The sequence below is a fragment of the Filicampus tigris genome, chromosome 21 (assembly GCF_054856515.1).
Source record: "Filicampus tigris isolate MCC_2025a chromosome 21, RoL_Ftig_1.0, whole genome shotgun sequence".
Classification (NCBI taxonomy): Eukaryota; Metazoa; Chordata; class Actinopteri; order Syngnathiformes; family Syngnathidae; genus Filicampus; species Filicampus tigris.
This window is the reverse complement of record NC_141237.1, coordinates 12,545,809-12,564,839: the sequence shown is the minus strand read 5'-3', so window position 1 is coordinate 12,564,839 and position 19,031 is coordinate 12,545,809. Positions and strand designations below refer to the sequence as shown.

The window sequence follows — 19,031 nt, the reverse complement described above, 5'->3', positions numbered from 1 at the left end:
AATTGTCTGGGGAAATTGATATATAGAAATGGGAAATAGAAATGTGATTCATGAAATGTCAATAACAGTCTGTTGTAGGGCTGTGCAATTAATCGAAATTCAATGACGATTTCGATTATTACACTCCAAAATTGCTCTTATTTCGATTATTACAAATTATTATTTATTCGATTATTACAAAATTGGCATCATCGTAAAAAAAACGATTATTAATACTAATTTTGAGTTGTTTTGAGGCACACGAGTCTCTCCGCCGCGTCGCCCTCTCCAAGCTAGCTCGCTAGCTCGCAAGTCACACTGCGCACGCTCCTACGTAACGTTTTAACAGAGTAACAGACCTAAAAATGGCACAAGACCCGCCACAGGAACGACTTGTAAACAAGCAAGGCAAGTCGAAATCGCTTATTTGCTTACATTGTGGGTTCGCCGTGGAAGACGGCGAGCAAAGACGTATAAAGTGCAACTTGTCCCTGCATCACAACGAATCTATTCAACCATCGTTTGGTTTTGTTATGATACACCAAAGTAAGAAAACACCGAGTTAGATTTGGCGTTGTCCGCAACGCAAATCTCATCATCTCAACATCAGAGAGACACAAAAAGATAACAGAATCTATTGCCCGACAAGGCTTCCAAATGTTTAGGGCACAGACTCTACTTCGCAATCGACACGAGGGATTTATTTTAAATAACACATCTTATGCAAATATACACTACTTTTACCAGCACAAAAATAGCAACCATGCTAAACATTATTACTGTGACTTAAGTTACATTTCTTGTGTAGTCTATAATATGAAGTCACATTTTTTTTGTGTACATTTTTGTTTCAAATTGCTTCAAATGCAATTTGCAAACATTATTGGTCATTATATTGTACTACAGTTTATATATGGCCGACTGTAATTTAGAAGTATTGTATAGATTACGTACAAGTATGTAACAGTCAACATTTAAATTAATTTGACCCAATCAGCATATTAAATTTATAATTTATCAGAAGCAAATTACATTAACTCTGTTTACTATGTGTACATTTTACTTTAAAAACAAAACAAAAAAGGCTCCAGACAAAGGTCTAAATGTATAGATGTCTGTTATTTTGTCAATATTGGCATTTTACGCCAAGCAGGTTACTACTTGGGCAGTTTATAAGTGCAGAGCAAGTTAACTCATATGTTTATACAAGGAAACCATACTTTAATTTATACATTTGTAGTTTAAATAAATAATTAAAAAAAATGATAATAAATGTTGTTGGGTCCAAAACGAACTTAAATTATAGCGTTTCAAAGAATTTTGTCTTAATATTTTTTACATGTTTAAACCTGTTCTTGTTTTTGTCGCGAAAAATAAATAATCGTTTGAATAATCGTGATTTCAATTATAATCAAAATAATCATGATTAGTATTTTTTTCGTCGAGCAGCCCTAGTCTGTTGGTATTCTTTTCATATTATTACAATAGTCAGTTTTTTACTGCTTTTGTGATTTCTTTTTTTTTTTTGTTGTTTTTTGTTGTTGTTGTTTTGTTTTGTTTTTGGGGGGGGAATGGGATGGGAATCTATGGGTACCTCACGCTTCGATCCGATTCAGAGGCCCACGATTTGATTTAATTCCGATTCAGAGGCCTATGATTCAATTCGATTCCGATGCAACACTTACATTGGCTTACATTTTATAGTCCATGTAAAATACTGTCGCAAACTTAAGATGGACGCTGGTACTCATGAAGGCGAACACTCAGGCAGGGATCAGGACAATCACCTTTTGATTCTGTAGCGTAGCAAGAGAAAGCATCCCGCATCAACACGGGCTACGGAACAATCTCTCGAGTGAGAAAGACCACAAATGAGGCAAGGAGAAACAACTTTTACAGTCGCTCGCTTAAAAACAATGGCGAAAGCACTTCGGCAGGTCTTAGCCGTACAGAAGCTGTCTCTGCTTTGCCGGGAAAGCGTAGCTACGTCACACAAGTGCCCCTATGCGTCTCGTCAACAAACAACGCAGGACCGACAATGCACAGAAACAACCACTAAATAGTTCAAACGGAATATGTAGCGTTTAGAATGTTCACAAAATGAATTTGGTGAAATATAAAACAAAATGTTTCCTGGGCTACACCTTCATTAAAACAAAAATCTCAAGGAAGAGCAAAGATGTCACGCTGATTTGGCTCCGCTCGTGCGAGGTTTTGCTTGTTCCGCCATCTTGCCACATATTTGCTTAGCCTAGTCTGATGTACAAACGCACGTGATCGCTTGCGCATGCTTAAACTTTAATTATCGATTATTAATACCTATAAATCGATTCGGAATCTTTTTCATGAGCCGAACGATGCATCGGAAAAAACGATTATCGTTCCCACCCCAAGGGATTATAACGCGGTTGCATTCATTCACATTGACATTTCTTGCAATATTCATCTGCGCCTGATCGCAGCATTCTGTAGTTCAAAATCGGTTGCATTCAAGTTGTTGTCGATTTTTTTTTTTTTTTTTTTTTTTTTTTTTTTTTTTTGAAATGATTATTAATTTTTATATCTAAATTGAAGTGGTGCATGTTGTCTTTCAGGGCTCAAAGTTGGAACCCAGCTTTTTGCGGTGCTGTCACGTGCCTTGTGGTGGCCGCCCCATCGACTACGCTTTTAACATCAGCAACAAACTGCTTCTTGACATCCGACGCCACGTCAAGAAATACTACTCTGTGAGTATTTCTGTTTGCGGTCCGGTACACTTGTGTGGCGTCTGCTGTGCTAACTTACTGCAATGCTTCACACGCCTACTGTCTGCAGGGCCTTCAATCCATTTAGGTTTCAACTCGCTTGACTTGCACATCGCTGCGAGTCACTTCTATCTTCAACGATGGTGCTTGCTCATTTGAATCCGCGATGTAGTTTTCCCACGAATGGGCATTCATTTGGTTAAATCAATGCGTATGAAACTCAAGTGCGAAAATGGAGGCAAGCCCGTGCGGTAATGGCAAGGGAAGCAATCAAAAAAAAAAAAAAATATTGGACAAAAGCTGACGCAAAGCCCAGCGGGGGCACCGCGCTGACATTTTCCACCAAAGAGCACATTATGCTTGCAAAAGTAAGAGAGCGCCAGGTAGATTTGTTTGGATCATGATCCATGAAAATACTCAAATGCCAATTTTTAACTTTTGAAGAGCAAATTTGTCCCTCTCCTTCCCTGTGTGTAATTTGAACAGTATATCTGTTAGCGTTGGTTAATGGAGAATCAGCAGGGGTAAAAAAATAACGATGACAAATCGGATGACAAATCGGCTTGTGTTAAGCTTTGATCTTTGACTCACTGAGTCACTGACTGACCACGCCATTGCTGAAGGCTGCAAAGCTACAATGACATTCGTGAGGATCTTTTGCTTCTCTTGCAGTTCCATTTTTTTCCCCGCAGAGGCAACAATGAGTCCTGATTTTAATCTAATTCTTTTTTCTAGAAATCTGCATTCCTTATATTCACTAACTAGTGTTATTATGAACATGAATGGCGCTAAACACACTTGGTACACAAAAGACAATGCACGAGACGTGTACGAGATCTTACGCTGAGGTTTTGGCGCCCTTGTGGACTGTGACCATGACTTTGGTCACGATTATTTGCACTTAAGAAAACACTCTTCCATATGTCAGTTTTTGTTGATTATGGCGGCGCCATGTGGACAAAAGCGGTAGCGTTTTGACCAAAATCAATCACGTTTCCCGATGCGTGCCAGCGCGCAGTTTCGTGAAATCCTGCGCCGTCCTTATAGCGAAAGGAGGAAGTGAGTATGCCGTAAAGCAATTCAGGACATTTTTTTTTTTTTTTGTGCCAGGGTTGATCCCATCCTCCTCAAAGTTGCTTTGAGCCAGTAAAAACGATACAGACGCCCCTCAGGGCATGAAGTCCCATTCAACTACTGTACTTGTAAGTTTCATCTAAAGAGTTGTGAATAAATTTGATTAAGGTCGATTTCTTGCCCAGTGCTGCTTTAAATGAATGAAATGAAATGGGGAAAAAAAGAAGAGAAAAAAAACTCACCTTTTCCTTACTTCTACAGGAAACTCAGTTTATGATGCAAAAGGTGTTGCGGTCAAGTTGTCCAATCCGTGTTTTGCATTCGTAGCGGCTGCCCCTCCCCCTTCCCCCCTTTCTCTTAGGAATCTCTGGCAACTTCTTAGATGTTGGACCTGAGAGACTGGAATGCGGCGTCTGCAAAAGTGTGTGTGCGCGCGCGCGCGTGTGTAATGTGTTACTCTCCCACAGTGCTGAACCGAAATCAATTATTGGGGTGAATGTGTGGAGAACGAGTCCCTCTCAACTCCTTTGTCACAATGTGTGAAACAGCTGCTGCCGCTGAATGCTTACACCTCACGCGGCAACACACACGCACGCACACACACCAGTGATGCCTGAGCTGCAGTGGACACAGCGCACACACAGCGGGGCAATGAAGAGGGGTAATATTGTGTAATTAAGAATTCCTTTCAGGCTGAGGGAGAGTTCAAATAGAGCTGTTTTGTCTGGCCAGAGAGGCAAAGCTTTGCGCTTGTTTTTTTTTTTTTTTTTTCTTTTTTTTTTTGCGTGTGCGCGTTTCTGGGGTCACGAGTAACTCGTCTACATTTGCGTTGGCATCCTCAAGCACAGAGACATTAATCGTGAGTGAATTCCCCGCCCCCCCGATCCTTATTAATAAACCTGTACCCCCTCGAATAGGCAAACACCGTGTTGTCGTTCTCCCGTCTTGGCAAAAACGAGAGATTCATTGAACCAGCCCGTTCTTCTTCTTTAACCCCTCCCATCAAAGCAGCGTTGCCATGGCATTTAACAAATTATTGCAATTACCCTCCATGCGCGGGTCGCCCCTGGAAACGGGCTGAGGGGCAAGACAAGAAGTGGGGAAGGAGGAGAGGAGAGGAGAAAGAGTGAATGAAGACAGGAGAAGGTGATAATCCTGTTTGGAACAAAAGGTCAAAGTGTTGAATTGAGAAGCTTTGATTAAGCGGGGGGGGGGTACAAAGTGGAACCGTTTGAGCTCTATTCAGTGTGTGTGCGTGAGCTTAAGTGTGTGTGCAGTTGAATGTGTTTGTAAAGTAGATCGATTTTAGGACTTTGCGACTAGCGCTGCCAATTTTGGCAGCCAAGTGTTTGTGCTTTTGTGGGCAAGTGGAATCCACAGGTACAGGAAGCACGCCGGCTCCACGTTGACATTAACAATAGCGCTCTGACAATTATTCCATCCGAGCGACGTTAATTAAATGGTTGTCTATTGTCATTTGGACTGGTTTTCTGAATTTGAATTTGTGCAGGGTTTTTTTTTTTTTTCTGTTTACCCATTCGGAGCAAACTTCACGTTGCACACCTGCAAACCAGGCTTAGGAATCACAGAGTAACTCGTCGTATGATACAGGGAGGGACCGATTAGCGGCCGCGCCGATATTTGGCTGCGCCGATATTTGGCTGCGCCGATATTTGGCTGCGCCGATTAGCGGCCGCGCCGATATTTGGCTTTTTGACTAATATCGGCATCTGGCTTTTCTAAAACTCTGCCGGCCGATAATAAATCAATTAAAAGCGGTGGAAATCAAAACAAAGATGTGAAAGTTGAACATTTCTGTCATTTTGAAATTTACTATAGAAAATTAGATGGATCTATTGTTTCAGTTTTCCTTTTATCCTTTTGAAGAGATGCTGACCATCGTGGGTGCTCCCTGAACTTTTTGCTAGAATTTTATAACAAAGGTATACTGTCAAAAATTTCTTGCAATAGTGATTTTTAAAGAAATCACCATTATGCAAACCTGAAACATTGTTCAATAAACATGCTTGAAGACGTTACCAGAAAGTTAAGAGTACATTTTTCTTTAGATTTTGATGCCAATATTTTCATTTTCACTGAAAATAGATATCGGCTCGAAATATCGGTTATCGGACTCCTTGACTACTAATAGGTATCGCCCGTGGAAAAAAGCATATCGGTCTATATCTAATATGATATCACGATATTTTCTCAATGGTATCATGATAGAATATGTGCTAAAATCTAAATGTGAAATGTGGTAATACAGAAGAAATGAAGTATGAACAACCGCCTATTCAGGGTTTTACAAAAGTAAAGTTTTGAGCCTTGCCTAATAGTTGGGTAGGTGCGTGTGTGTTGACAGTCCAGATGTTTTGCATGACCTAATTGTGTTCAAATATTAATGATCAAATAATTAATTATTTAGAAGGATGACATAGTAAGGATGTAAGATTATTTTTATTATTATTACATTTTTTAAAGTAATATTTCTATTATTATTTTATTATATATATTTTTATTATTATTAGATTATTTTATTTGGGGGGGGGGGGGGGGGGAGTGATCCACTGCCACCACTGAAGACGTAAATGACGAAAGAGGTTCAACGAACAGGAAGGTTTTTGATGTGGGCCGACAGAAATTTCCGGGGACCCGGTCGTGTCCTGTTCTTGCTTTAAGTTAAATTAAGTAGAAGCCATTTTGATCTGGTCTGCATGCAGTATGTCATGTATCCACTCACATAATTATGCAATTATGGGGCCTTTATGCCGCCCACGTCAGACTGTACACCTCCACTCCCAAGTCTTGGCAAAATACCTTGATTAGATGGCACGGCGCGCACCTCCTGAGGTCCTTGTTTCTCACATTTGTGCCTGTCTCTTTGCCTTATCAGTCGAATCCTTAGATTGTATCAAAAATGTACTGATAATGATTTGGGCATTTTCAGTGAATGTATGTAATCACATCAGTCATTTGAACTTTTCAGTCCATTGGAATCACAGCTTTGGGAAGAGTGTTGAGGTTGCAGGTGCGGAGGGGGTTTATTTGGTCTTAGTGAATGGAAGGAAGGAAGCCTGGGCATTGATGACTGTGGTTCTTATGCTGTGTCATTAGTTGGGCATTAACAGCCCCCCCTGCCCCCCCCCCCCCCTTTTAGTAATAACAGCTCATAAGAAGCTAATGGGGGTGGTTGGACTGCTTGTAAGAGTACAGGCCTATTGAGTTGGTCAGGCCGCAGCACCTGTCCAGGGTCAGTAACTCAACCCAGGGGGGTCCTAACTGTGGCTGCCCACGGTGCTGCCTGTCTGACAGGTGCGCAAGGAAAGACACATTCGATCCATCCATCCATTTAATATACTCATTATATATTGTATATTGTGCTCATTTGGGTTGTGGGTGGGCTAGCTAAAAATCATTAAAGCGGAAGTCAACCCCAACCTATTTTTTTTTTCAAGGATATGTTCGATGCAGGCCCACTAGTTGAAACATGGCATTCTGATTAATATTGCCTTTGTGGAATAAGAGTTAATCCACCCGTTTTTAGCTATCCCAGGGGCGGCCATTTTGTCACTTCTGTCATTCTGTCAGATAACGACCAATCATGGCTCAGCTTCAGAAAACAGGTGACCTGTGATTGGTCATTACCTGAGCCAGGTGTTGTCATTTTCAGTTGACAGAAGTGTCAAAATGGCCGCCCCTGGGATAGCTAAAAACAGGTGGATTAACTCTTCTTCCACAAACGCAATATTATAATATCAGAATGCCTTGTTTCAACTAGTGGGCCTGCATAGAAGATATTCTTGAAAAAAATCTATTTGGATTGACTTTAAGATTTCCTCTCTGTGTTCTTCAAGGAACTGAGGCAAAAGGAGTGCACTACTTGGGTGCAACAAACAGAGCTACTGTAAATTCAGTCTCAACGAGTTTGTTGTTTGAACAAGAATAATAACTTGAAAGGAATCCTGTTAACTTCAAAATTGCATTTTAAAACTAACTCAAGGCCACCTGATTTTTTAAAATCGTTGGAATATCTGTGCCAGCATGCAACTCTGTTTACCTTTTAGCTTTGCCGTGAGCGTGCTACGGCTACTGCTTCAAATTAGCCGCAGCACGTCATTGGCTAAGTGACTGTGTTACTTGTTTTTTTTTTTCTTAACAGTCGAGAATAGCTTGTTCCCAGACACATTTTGAGAAATAGTCCGTTAACATAAGATTTAAGTGGTTGTTTCTTTTTCAACCTTGAGGGGTGGGCCGGCACATCAGACGGCACTTTTCATGCCGTTAACGCGCACACAAACAAACACTTCTGTTGTAGCATAAAATGACCGTTAAAGCACAGTGACAGTACAGTTTCAATTTTATTCTTTTTAAAAAAAAAATTATTTATTGACTGTTATTATTGATCTAAGTAAGTTACATTAGAAAAACATTTTGGATTGATATTTTGCTTAGTTTTTTTTGCTTAATTTTCATACTAATATCGTGTCATTATTAACCTGTCTGGCATGAATATGGAGGTATGAAATTCTGTCCAGCCCAACTTTGTCATATGCTTATGAAACTGGTTTCTGGAGACCATTCCACATTCCAGAGCAATTCTAAGGTGCCTCTGAGCAAGGCATTGAATGTCAAATTGATCATTGGTGCGGCACTGTCTCGCAACCACTACACTTCCTTGGTGCATGGCTTGATTATGGATTTTGTTTGTTTATCAGTGTGATTTATATGTAAAAGAAAAATATCCGGTATTTTAACCAATGGTATGCCAGTGTTTGTACAAAATTGTAGTTGCTATTATTTAAAGTTTGTGTCTGTGTCTATTTCAGGGCTGGTTGGTGTGTGACGACCAGGCTTGTCAGAACAGGATCAGGCGCTTGCCCATTGCCTTCTCGCGCCATGGACCCATCTGCCCAAGTTGCTGCAGAGCCACACTCAGGCCCGAGGTAACGCACGAGCACCTCATCACTCTTTGGGTTGAATTTGACATAAATCCGCACACAAACACGCCGATATTTACTGTCGGATTTGTCCAGGTGCTATGGCGCTGAAACGTCTCCACATGCAGGGGTACACACATCTATGGATCGATGTTATATTTCACTTCTACACACCCCTTGTTAAGTACATCAGCAGCATATAATGTATCATACAAAAGCTATGTCAAAAATTGTGCATTGACAAAGGTAATATTTCATTTTTGTTGACACATTGAGTGGGGTTCCAGTGTTAGTAATGTTTATTGTGGTTGTACACTGTTTTCCAAATAAATAGGCGTATGCTCGTTTTTCTCATTTTCCGAAATAGTCAGCGTAATTTACAGTGAAAATGTTTTGATGTTCAACAATTATCTTTGCTTCTATAAATTTCTGGATTTATTGAATGAAATTACAATCTGGTGTGCCAAACAATGCACTACCTTTTAAAATGATAAATGGGTTGTAAAAAAAAACTATAATAAAAATATTGTATCCTTTGCGTTATATAAGCATCTCTTTTTTAAATTTTTTTTTTTAAATAGACAACAACAAATGCTATCCCAACCAACAAACATCCCGTATTTTCCGGCCTATAAGCTGCTACTTTTTTCCTAGGTTTTGAATGGCTTATATAAAGATGCGGCTATTCTGTGGATTTTTCTTCCACCGCTAGGGGGCACTCTAACCGGAATTACAATACAATACCGTACAATTGCCATTAACAGGATGTGACCGCAGTTGGAGGAGTTCAACAGGCGAGGGCGCTATGCACTAGGTTATGCATTTGGTGGTATGCAGAAGTAGAGCAACAGGTGGACGTTAACTGATAAGCGAAATGAAAACAAGTACTTTATTTTCTCTTGGCTCTGTTCCGTTTTAATCAGCAAAGTTGCTGCCGTGCTAAAAGGCACTGTTAGGAAAGAATCCGAATTTACAGTTCAAAATCATTCTGTAAATATGCAGTAAATATCTAATTTTTCAACATAAGTGCGGCTTAATAAAGGTACGGCTTATATATAGTTTTTTCATTATTTTTTTGAAAAACTAGAGTGGGTGTGGCTGATAGTCTAGAAAATACGGTATTTACAGTACATATCAAGTTCAGTGTTAACAACCTTTGATGTTACCTTAAAAACTCTGTCCAAATACTTTACCTGCTTGCTGTTCATCATTGGTTATTTTATAGCTGCTGGAAATTTAGCACTAACATGGAAATGTTTATCTGAACCGACATCTTTTCTCACCCAAACACTTAATCCTGGTGTTGAATGGTCACGTCTCAATCTTAGCCTCTATTAGCAATTAGCATTACTTCCTCGTCTTTCCGCATCATCCCTGTCGGAGGTGTAGTTTATTCGCAGTCACGCGAGCGCTGATTACTCACTCAGGAGCGACTCCGCCAAGTGTTTAGCCCTACTAGCTAGCCCATCAAAATATATAACCACTAGAGAGAGCCTGAGGACTGAGAGTCTTGTTTTGTATTGAGGTCACTTTGTTTGGCTCCAATAAATTAATAACTAGTCGGATTTTGTTCGAAACATCAGATATGATATTGACAACCACCTTTTGACATCTTTGTCACTTGGTCATGTCTACATTTCAAAATTGAAAAAAAAAAAAAAAAAAAGTTCAATTAGAAAGTTTTTTTTTTAGGCCAATGTCGATTGCGGGACTCCACGTTCAAGATGTCGGCAAGCTGGTTCGGCGTAAACACCACCGAGCTTGCCTCGACCTCCAACGAAACGTGCGTGTTTGTGACGTGGACGCGTCCAGCCCAAGCGAAGCCTTTTGGAACCCGTCTCAGTGGTTCAATTACCAGAGAAACTGAAGTTTTGTGATTCTCAGTTCAACAGAGTCGCTCGTTTGCCATGGCACGGGTGCTGTGTTGAAGCACACGGCATCATACTAATATTTTGCCAGTCGAAGTTATGACTAAAGGGTGTGTGTTGACAGCCTTGGAGCACACGTATACAGGGTTCTATGCTACATGGTGTTTTTGGAAGTGGTCGCCACCTTCTGAACACTTTGTTAGCTTGACCACTGGATTTAACAACACTCTCCCGCTTAAGTTGAGTGTGACTGTCCAGTTTTCTTTTCCTTAGTCCCATTCTTCTTTTTTTTTTTTTTTTAAACCATTGCCCTAACTCCCCTGTCAGTTTTTGTTTTTTTTCTCTTATTTTGTTTTTAATCCACTGCGCTCAATGCTTTGCTGTCTCCGACTCTGTGGCGACAGATTGTAACCCAGAAGCCCAATTTGTGCTGTCACTGTAGCCACTTTGAGGGCTGTTGGTGTACCTGAGGTTCTGTGGCACTTTAAACTGCAGGCTGAATAAAAACTCTCCCGCGCGAGCTCATCCATCGTTTCTCTACCATAAGTGTTGCAGCCTGTCTACATTTGACCATCCCCCGAGCAACATGTTTTTTGCGCCACACTTTGTCATTAGATATTACCCAGAAGGCCAAAGATAATGAAGACAGCAGGCTGCGGTACTGTTGAGGCGCCTGTATTGCCGTTGTTGACAGTGACCGCATTATTTTAAGAGCCGCGAGTCGCTAACATTTTTATCGGCAGAAAGTATGAAAACACATGTTATTCTTTGGTAAATTCTCTTTTCCAAAAAAGAAGTTACATACTATATTAACCATCTTTCTTAACCTGGAGACAAAATCCATTCAACTGCATTATCTGACCGTCGAAAAATTAGTTGCAAGCGATCCTTGTTGTTAAATTCGGGTATGTGACAGTTTTGGTGGTATTACATGTGTTGAACCACTAGAGGGCAGAATATGCCTGTGCAGTGTTACTGCAGGGAACGCACATGAAAAATGCGCAGGGAATTGATGAAGGCGGCCGCCATGGTATCGCAGAAGTGAGCAGTGGTCTTTCTTTTTAAAAGAACCCAACGCAACACGTAAGTCGGTCCTCGACCCGATTAGGGACATAGAGGGACGGGCAAAAAACACTTCTGTCCTTTTTAAAAGACTTCTCGTCCTCCGTCCGTCCACAAAATGGGCGTCCGGACGGGACTGAGGGACCGTTCTGTCCCCGTGTCGGAATGCCCATCTCTGTATATATATATATTTGTGTGTGTGTGTGTGTGTGTGTGTGTGTGTGTGTGTGTGTATGTATACATGTATATCGTCGCTGTCATGTGAAAAATATTTATGTCCATTTTTTTTTTTTTTCAATTTTCTTATTTTTTACGTGAACGGTGTTACTGCGTTACAGAAATGTCAAAATTGGACAAGTGTTTTTCACAGGACAGCGACGATATGTACGTATATACTGTAAAAGTGTATGTTTGTGTGTATGTATTCGACTGGATTTTCGATTTTCAGCTCCCGATTATCGATATGATTTTTTTTTTTTTTTTTTGAATCGCTACCCTGCTTGTCTCTGTGCGCTATTGTGGTGCTGCAGCCATCCACAAACACAATAATGTTTGACGCAAGAGTCTCAAGTAGGGCTGCCACAAGCGATTGTTTTGCGATTGTGTTCCATCAGAAGCGCACGGTAGCCTGTGTGTGCTAACCAGGGGCGGAGCCAGAACGTGGCTAATGGGTGGACCGGGAAAAAAATCAGGGTGGGCCTGAATATTTCTCTCACTGAGCACAATCCTCCTGTCCCGACGCATGGTATATTCAAATACAATGACAAATTGAATAATATGAAGTTTTCAGAACTTCCTGAGACAACTACAATGATGCCATTTTATTCAACAAAAGAAAAAAATCAAATTCAAAAATAATTTATTAAAAATGTAAAAGTATATCTTTTTTCATGAATCTCACTGGGCGGGCAGTCTGTCAGTCTGGGTTGGGCCTGTGCACACCCAGGCCCACCCATGGCTCCGCCCCTGGTGCTTAACTACAACTAGTTTCCGCAAACGACTGTCCCAATGTGAGAAATGAAAACGTGCTTCCTTTTTAGACGCCTTTTATTACCGCCGTGCTGCTCTTAAAGGGAGATTTACGTGGCCTTAAGTCATTCGGTGAAAGGCGGCCGAACTCTGCTGCTAACGCTAACGCGGCTTGGTCATGACCTTGAAACAAAACGATCTCATATTAAATAGAATCGCAATATTGAAGCAAAATAATTGCAATGATGCTAGTGCTAAATGTGTTGACTTGATATCTGGGGCAGTCTGGTTGGTTTTGACGTTTTATGTTCATTCGGGTTTAAATCGGGAGATGGACTAGATTGGCTTGCTCGGCTTGACGTGACGTCTCTCTGGGCATCGAGAGTAACTTTTGCACTCTTATTTACTCGTTCCTTTTTTTGGAACGCAATCTCGGATTTGAGCCAAGCGAGCGCAGGGGGATTAATGTTGAAATGACGGAATTCAATATTCAGACGCCTGAAGAGGCCCATCTCGGCCGTGCGTTCTGTGCTGGATGAAGGCATATGAGGCATTCACAATTTCAATCCCCCCCCCTGACACATCATCCCTTTGTCAATGTTTTCATGTTAGAGTAATCAACTATATCAATGCAGATAATAGCGTTATTAATATAAATCCTGATTGATGAGCCAGAAACGCAATCAGGTTTTCTTGTTGCTGCATCCGCCACTGGAATGTAAATACACTTGTTTGGTCCTTTTTTTTTTTTTTTTTTTTCCTCCTGTTGAGCATCATGCTACATTTACCATCGCAGTGGGCGCTGCCTAGGCTCGCTTCTCCTCCCTCCCTCCCTCCCTCCCTCCCTCCCTCCCGTCCATCCGTCTCACTCTGCCTTTCCCTCCTCCACCCTCCCTGGCTGGACACAGAATCAGAATGTGATCTGATCTCCATGTAATGGGAGAGTAATAGGCACTCTGCCTTGATTGGTTGGTAATTTGGCTGAGTTATGCACAGGTGCAATTTGTAATATTTTCAGTAAATTAAATTTCTTTCTCTTCCCCTCTGCCGCGCCGTGCCTTTCCATCCGCCGCCGCCGCCGCCGCCCACCCACGTGCGCGGCGCTTAACTCAAATAGCCTCTTTTTCCACACCCTGTTTCAAATCTCTCCTGACTTTGCCTTTCTTTTCCCTTTTTTATTCGCCGCTTTCTTGCCCCTGCTCTTTTCTTTTCACTTTCTTTCCCTCCCCTCCCTCGTTAGCTCCCCCACTTATTCTCTCCTCCTCCCCTCCGCAACTGCCCGCCCCCCTCCCCCTTGCTTTATTGATGTACGCTCAGGCGCCCATTAGGGCTCCCTTTTTCCCTCTAGTGGAAATTGCACCGTGTTAATTTTCACACAAATTACGGCAATAGCAGGTATCTCTATTTGATACATTATAGCGGGAGCAATCAGAGATAATTGAGTGCCTTTCAGAGGGAGACGGCTGCATTCAGCGCCGCCTCAAAGCTGCCCCATTATCGCCTAATCGCTCTTTAAACACTGAATTTTGCCGAACAAAAATTCTTGTCATAATTTTGCTTAAGTGTATTTGGAAATCACAGTCCTTTGTGCGAGGATAATTGAAATCAAATCCCTTTCATTTGGAGCTGACATTTCTACATTTCTCCCCAATTGAAATTAATTTCAAAAATTGGGCATGAATATCTTCAAATAGCAGGCAATTATGCCTTTCAATATAGAGAAATTACCGCGGCTGAATGGTCGGAGGCTTGCGGGCGAGAGCACCAGTTAAATGCCTTTTGTTTCCCGCCGTGTTTGCCTAGTAAAGATTTACATATATTGACTCATTATGGTGTCTTGTGAAGCTGATCGGCGCGGCCAGCTCGAGCGGCAATAAACGCTTATTGCATTTAAAAAAAAAAAAAAAGTTTAAAAGCTTACTGCAGTCACAGCTGAGGGAAAATGTGCGCGCGCGAATACCGCAAAGGGGTCGCAGGATGATTCAGGGATCCGTTTGTACTTTTTTTTTTTTTTTTTTAACGATTCGTGTTCCCTTATAACATTCCTTTTTTCTTAACTGTTGTTTGCGCATGCATTTGTGGCGGTGTGGTGTTTTGAGTCGGTGGGGGACAGCGACAATGCAAGGGGGGCTGGGGGGGGGGGGGGGGCTGCGCTCCCGGGAGAGAGGCAATTTCACAGCTGGTTGGCTCCTTAGGCAGTCAGGCTGAAAATATGCTGCAGATTTGCCGAGCAAATTGAAATGGTGTCAGCGCGGGAACAAAGTGCCGAGCCGAAAGGCGAGGCGGCCGCATGTACGAGAGAAAAAAAAAAAAAAAAAAAGGTGGGGTTGAGGTGCTACAAATTCAATAACCACCCTGTAATAATTTAGCCACGCCTTTCTGACACCTGTCAGTCAATCAGAAAGCAGCGACTGGCTCGCCTATAATCGGCACGATATTGTTTTGTGCGCGTGGATGTTCTCGGATGATTTGGGCTCCAAGATGGCGCGTGGCTGAGGTTGCGCAACCTCGGCAGCCAATAGCGAGCCGGCGTTATGGCTCGTACGCGGTTGGGTTGCCGGCGAGGCGTCGCGTTAGCGGTCAACAGCTGCGCGCGCGCGGCCGTGGCCATTAAACACCTACGCCCCCCCCCCCCCCCCCCCCCCCCCCCCTTATGCGCGCACGTGCTCACTTCATCACATTTGGCACGGAGCTACGTTAGACACTCTCGCCACTTGATAATGCCGCCGCAGTAAAAACTGAAATTACAATTACGCCGGCGGTCGATTGGCAGGTATAATGGGTGCGCGCTCGCTCCGACGGTGGCACGCAGGAATTGTCGGAGGGGCGGGGGGGGGGGGGGGGGGTTTATTCTTCTTCCCGGCGGTAATAATAAAGCACTCTGCACACACCTGACGGCGGTGTGGGGTCGGGGCTTAGCGTGCCCTCTCCGGCGTAGCGAGGAAATGACGATCCAATAACGGCAATTAAACATGCAGTATAATGGCTAATCAAATTGACAGCCTCGGCGCTTGGCGTTCTCCGCTCGCACAACAAACTATTATGAGGGAGGGGATTCCAGGCCCGAGCCCTTCTTTTCATTCTCATCTCGGTCCTCTTTCTGTGTTCACCCTTCCTTTCCTCTCCTCCTCCGTTTGCGCGGCTCAGTGTCGCTCTTTGTCATCCACCCCCCCAGTTAATTGCGGTAAAGATAGGGGGGGGAAACAAAAAAAAAAAAACAAGCACGTTTGTTTTCTCGCTTCACACGGGAGCTGTGATGTACCGCGCGTTTCTTCTTCCTCAGCGTTTTCTCATGAATGCGACAAAACTTATTATTATTATTATTTTTTGCTTCTGTTTGCAGTACTCGGAGAAGGCACTGTACAACCAGATCTGCTTCTACAGGTTCATCTTCGACTGGGACCATGCCGTGAGCAAATTCCTACAGGGAGAAGAGAAAAGTAAGCGCACACACAAGCGTGTTCTTGGAATTTGAATGTTACAAATTTAGATTTGAAAGAAGAAAAAAAAAAAAAAAACACTTTTGAGATGACTTAACATTTCACTCAAGCCCCGATTCGATTTTCGATTTTCAGTTCCCGATTTTCGATTCGATTATTGCACTAGTGTGGTTCTGCAGCCATCCACAAACGCAATACGCAATGATGTTTGGCGCAAAAGCATCATTTGATCTACACATTCAAAATGTGCTATGCATCTGGAATGAAAAAAGACATCATTTTCTAGATGATCATTTCTAAATCAACTTGATTTTCGGTTTATCGATTATTCTGGGCGAACCGATTTCAAATCGATTTTCGATTCATCGTTGCATTCCTACTTAACTCATTCGCTGCCATTGACGGATATGCTTGTCTTTTCACAGTCCAACCATTCAATCCCAGGAATTTATTTATATTTTTTTTCCAATTTTTTTCAAATGTTAGGGTCTGAAAATGTCTGGCAGTGAATGAGTTCAAATTAACTGGTCACAAGGGGACATAAAACCGATGCATTTATCCTACCTCTTTTCAATTTTTAAAATTTGACTATAGGTGTTCAAACTATAAGACAAGTACCCTTTGCCCTTGTTTGTACGTACTGTCTAAGTATATGTATGTGTGTACATGTAGCATGTGCGCGCATGTATAAATGCACATAAAACGCACTTGTGTTGTGAATTCACCTTTCGCTGCTTTCAGCCGGGAGCGTTCCTCTAACTTGCCGTACTGTGACTGTGCGGGACAACTCGAGCTTTTCTACAGATGGAGAAACTGCAAATAAACAATTTACGACTAAAATAGTGACAAACTTTCAATAAAGAACGAATACAGGTCACAATTATTTGCGTCACTTTCTGGTCCATTGCAAGGTCAGCATATTAATTGCTGAGCATAACTTTACCCACGCTGATTGTTTTAAGAAGCCATCCATTGTTTGAATAAACTAAAGATGAGGAATCTCAGTGGCCCTTGCATCCGAAAAGTTTTCTTTTTGAGATACTTGGAAGAAAAAAAATTGGACAGGGCTGTTATACATCCTAATGCCGTCTCATATAAAGTATAAAGTCAACCCGAACATGTTTTTTTCATGAATATGTTGCCAGCAGGCCCACTAGTTGAAACATGGCATTCTGATTCATTTTGCGTTTGTGGAATATAACTTGAGCAGCAAAATGCACTCGTTTTGAGCCATCTCTGGGGGCGGCCATTTTGTCTTGTGTCGACTGTAAATGACATCACAACTGCTCACAACGACCAATCACGCCCGACCTGTTTCCTGAATCTGAGCCGTGATTGGTCGTTGCGAGCAGTTGTGATGTCATTTTCAGTCGACAGAAGACAAAATGGCCGCCCCCAGAGATGGCTCAAAACAAGTGGATAAAGACTTATTCCACAAACGCAATATTTATCAGAATGCCTCGTTTCAAATAGTGGGCTTGCATAGAACATATTGAAAAAAAAACTTTTGCGTTGACTTCCTATTTAAGTAGTAAAATCCACCTATTTTTGTAGATCTCAAGGGGCGGCCACTTTGCCACTTGCTGTCGACTGAAAATGACATCACAACTGCTCACAACGACCAATCACGCCTGACCTGTTTTCTGAATCTGAGCCGTGATTGGTCATTGTGAGCAGTTCTGATGTCATTTTCAGTCGACAGAAGACAAAATGGCCGCCCACAGAGATGCCTAAAAACAAGTGGATTAACTCTTATTCCACAAACGCAATATTTATCAGAATGCCTTGTTTCAACTGGTGGCCTTACTGGGAAAATATTCTTGACTTCCGCTTTAACTATTTGAGATTAATTAAAATTTCATTACGCACTAAAAAGATTAACTCAGTTATATTTACTTCCTGTAGCTGCAGACCTCTGCTCACTGTGCAGCCAAACTTAGAGGCGAGTCACTGTCGCAAAGACGGACTTTTACGTAGTTTGACTTTAAAAAGTTGCTCGACGGCTCATTGGAGAAATCCCAAATAATTTGCACACTTTGCACAGCCAAATTCAAATACCATATCAATTGTACGTCCCTGGTGTATCTTTCAACTGTTGTATTTGACAGGAAAAGAATTGTATTCGAGGATCAAAGAAAGCTATCTTTGAATCGAAATCTACTTGTATTTTTTTTTCCCGCATTAATTCCAAGATGTTACTCAAGTAAATATCGGTTCCGAGCTCCGTTAGAAACTGTCGTTGAAAAATGCGATTAATCGCAATTAATTAATTATGGAAAATTTTGCGATTAATTCGCCAAAAAAAATTGTAATCGCTTGACAGCACCAGTTCCAATGACTGTGATGTCATTTTCAGTCGACAGCAAGTGGCAAAATGGCCGCCCCCTGAGATGGCTAAAAACGGGTGGATTTTGCTCCTTAATTTGTATTCCACAAACACAACATTAATCAGAATATCAAGTTTCGACTTATGAGGCAGCATAGAACACATTCCTGTGAAGGAAATTTTCGTGTTGGCTTCCCATTCAATGTGATAAAGTAAAATCATTTCCACTATTTTGAATATGTAAATGTGTGTACATCTGTAATTTACCGCAGCTGCGGTAGTAACCACCTTCATGTTATGGCGCTGTGTTTTTTTTTTTTTTTCGTTTCTTTCTAAAGTCTGTGCATTTGCAGTTGGGGGGGGGGGGGGGGGACACGTCGCTTTTTAAATGCTGATATTTTATTCATTTTCCGCTTTTTGTGTTAGAGCCCTGCAGCACTGCTGCGAGAATTGAAATCAAAGCGGCGAAAGTGCCCTTTGAAATTTGATGTCCCCCATCAATGTTTGCTCACAAATACTGTAAATGTAACATAGCATTAACAATCAATGGCTCAGAGTAAGCCTGTTACCCAGGCTGCACTTAAAATATTCATCATTGATGCCCCGTGCGCACACGGTGACACACACCA

The 19,031-nt window shown here is 41.9% G+C and overlaps 1 protein-coding gene across 1 annotated transcript in view; it reads left to right on the top strand.

Moving 5' to 3' along the window:
- Positions 1-19,031, top strand: part of pola1 (polymerase (DNA directed), alpha 1) — a 54,342-nt gene that overhangs the window by 25,587 nt on the left and 9,724 nt on the right. Inside the window, exons 34-36 of the mRNA XM_086020884.1 lie at positions 2,574-2,705; positions 8,627-8,743; positions 15,980-16,076. Of these exons, the coding sequence (XP_085877010.1) occupies positions 2,574-2,705; positions 8,627-8,743; positions 15,980-16,076 (346 nt within the window). The remainder of the gene's footprint in view (positions 1-2,573; positions 2,706-8,626; positions 8,744-15,979; positions 16,077-19,031) is intronic.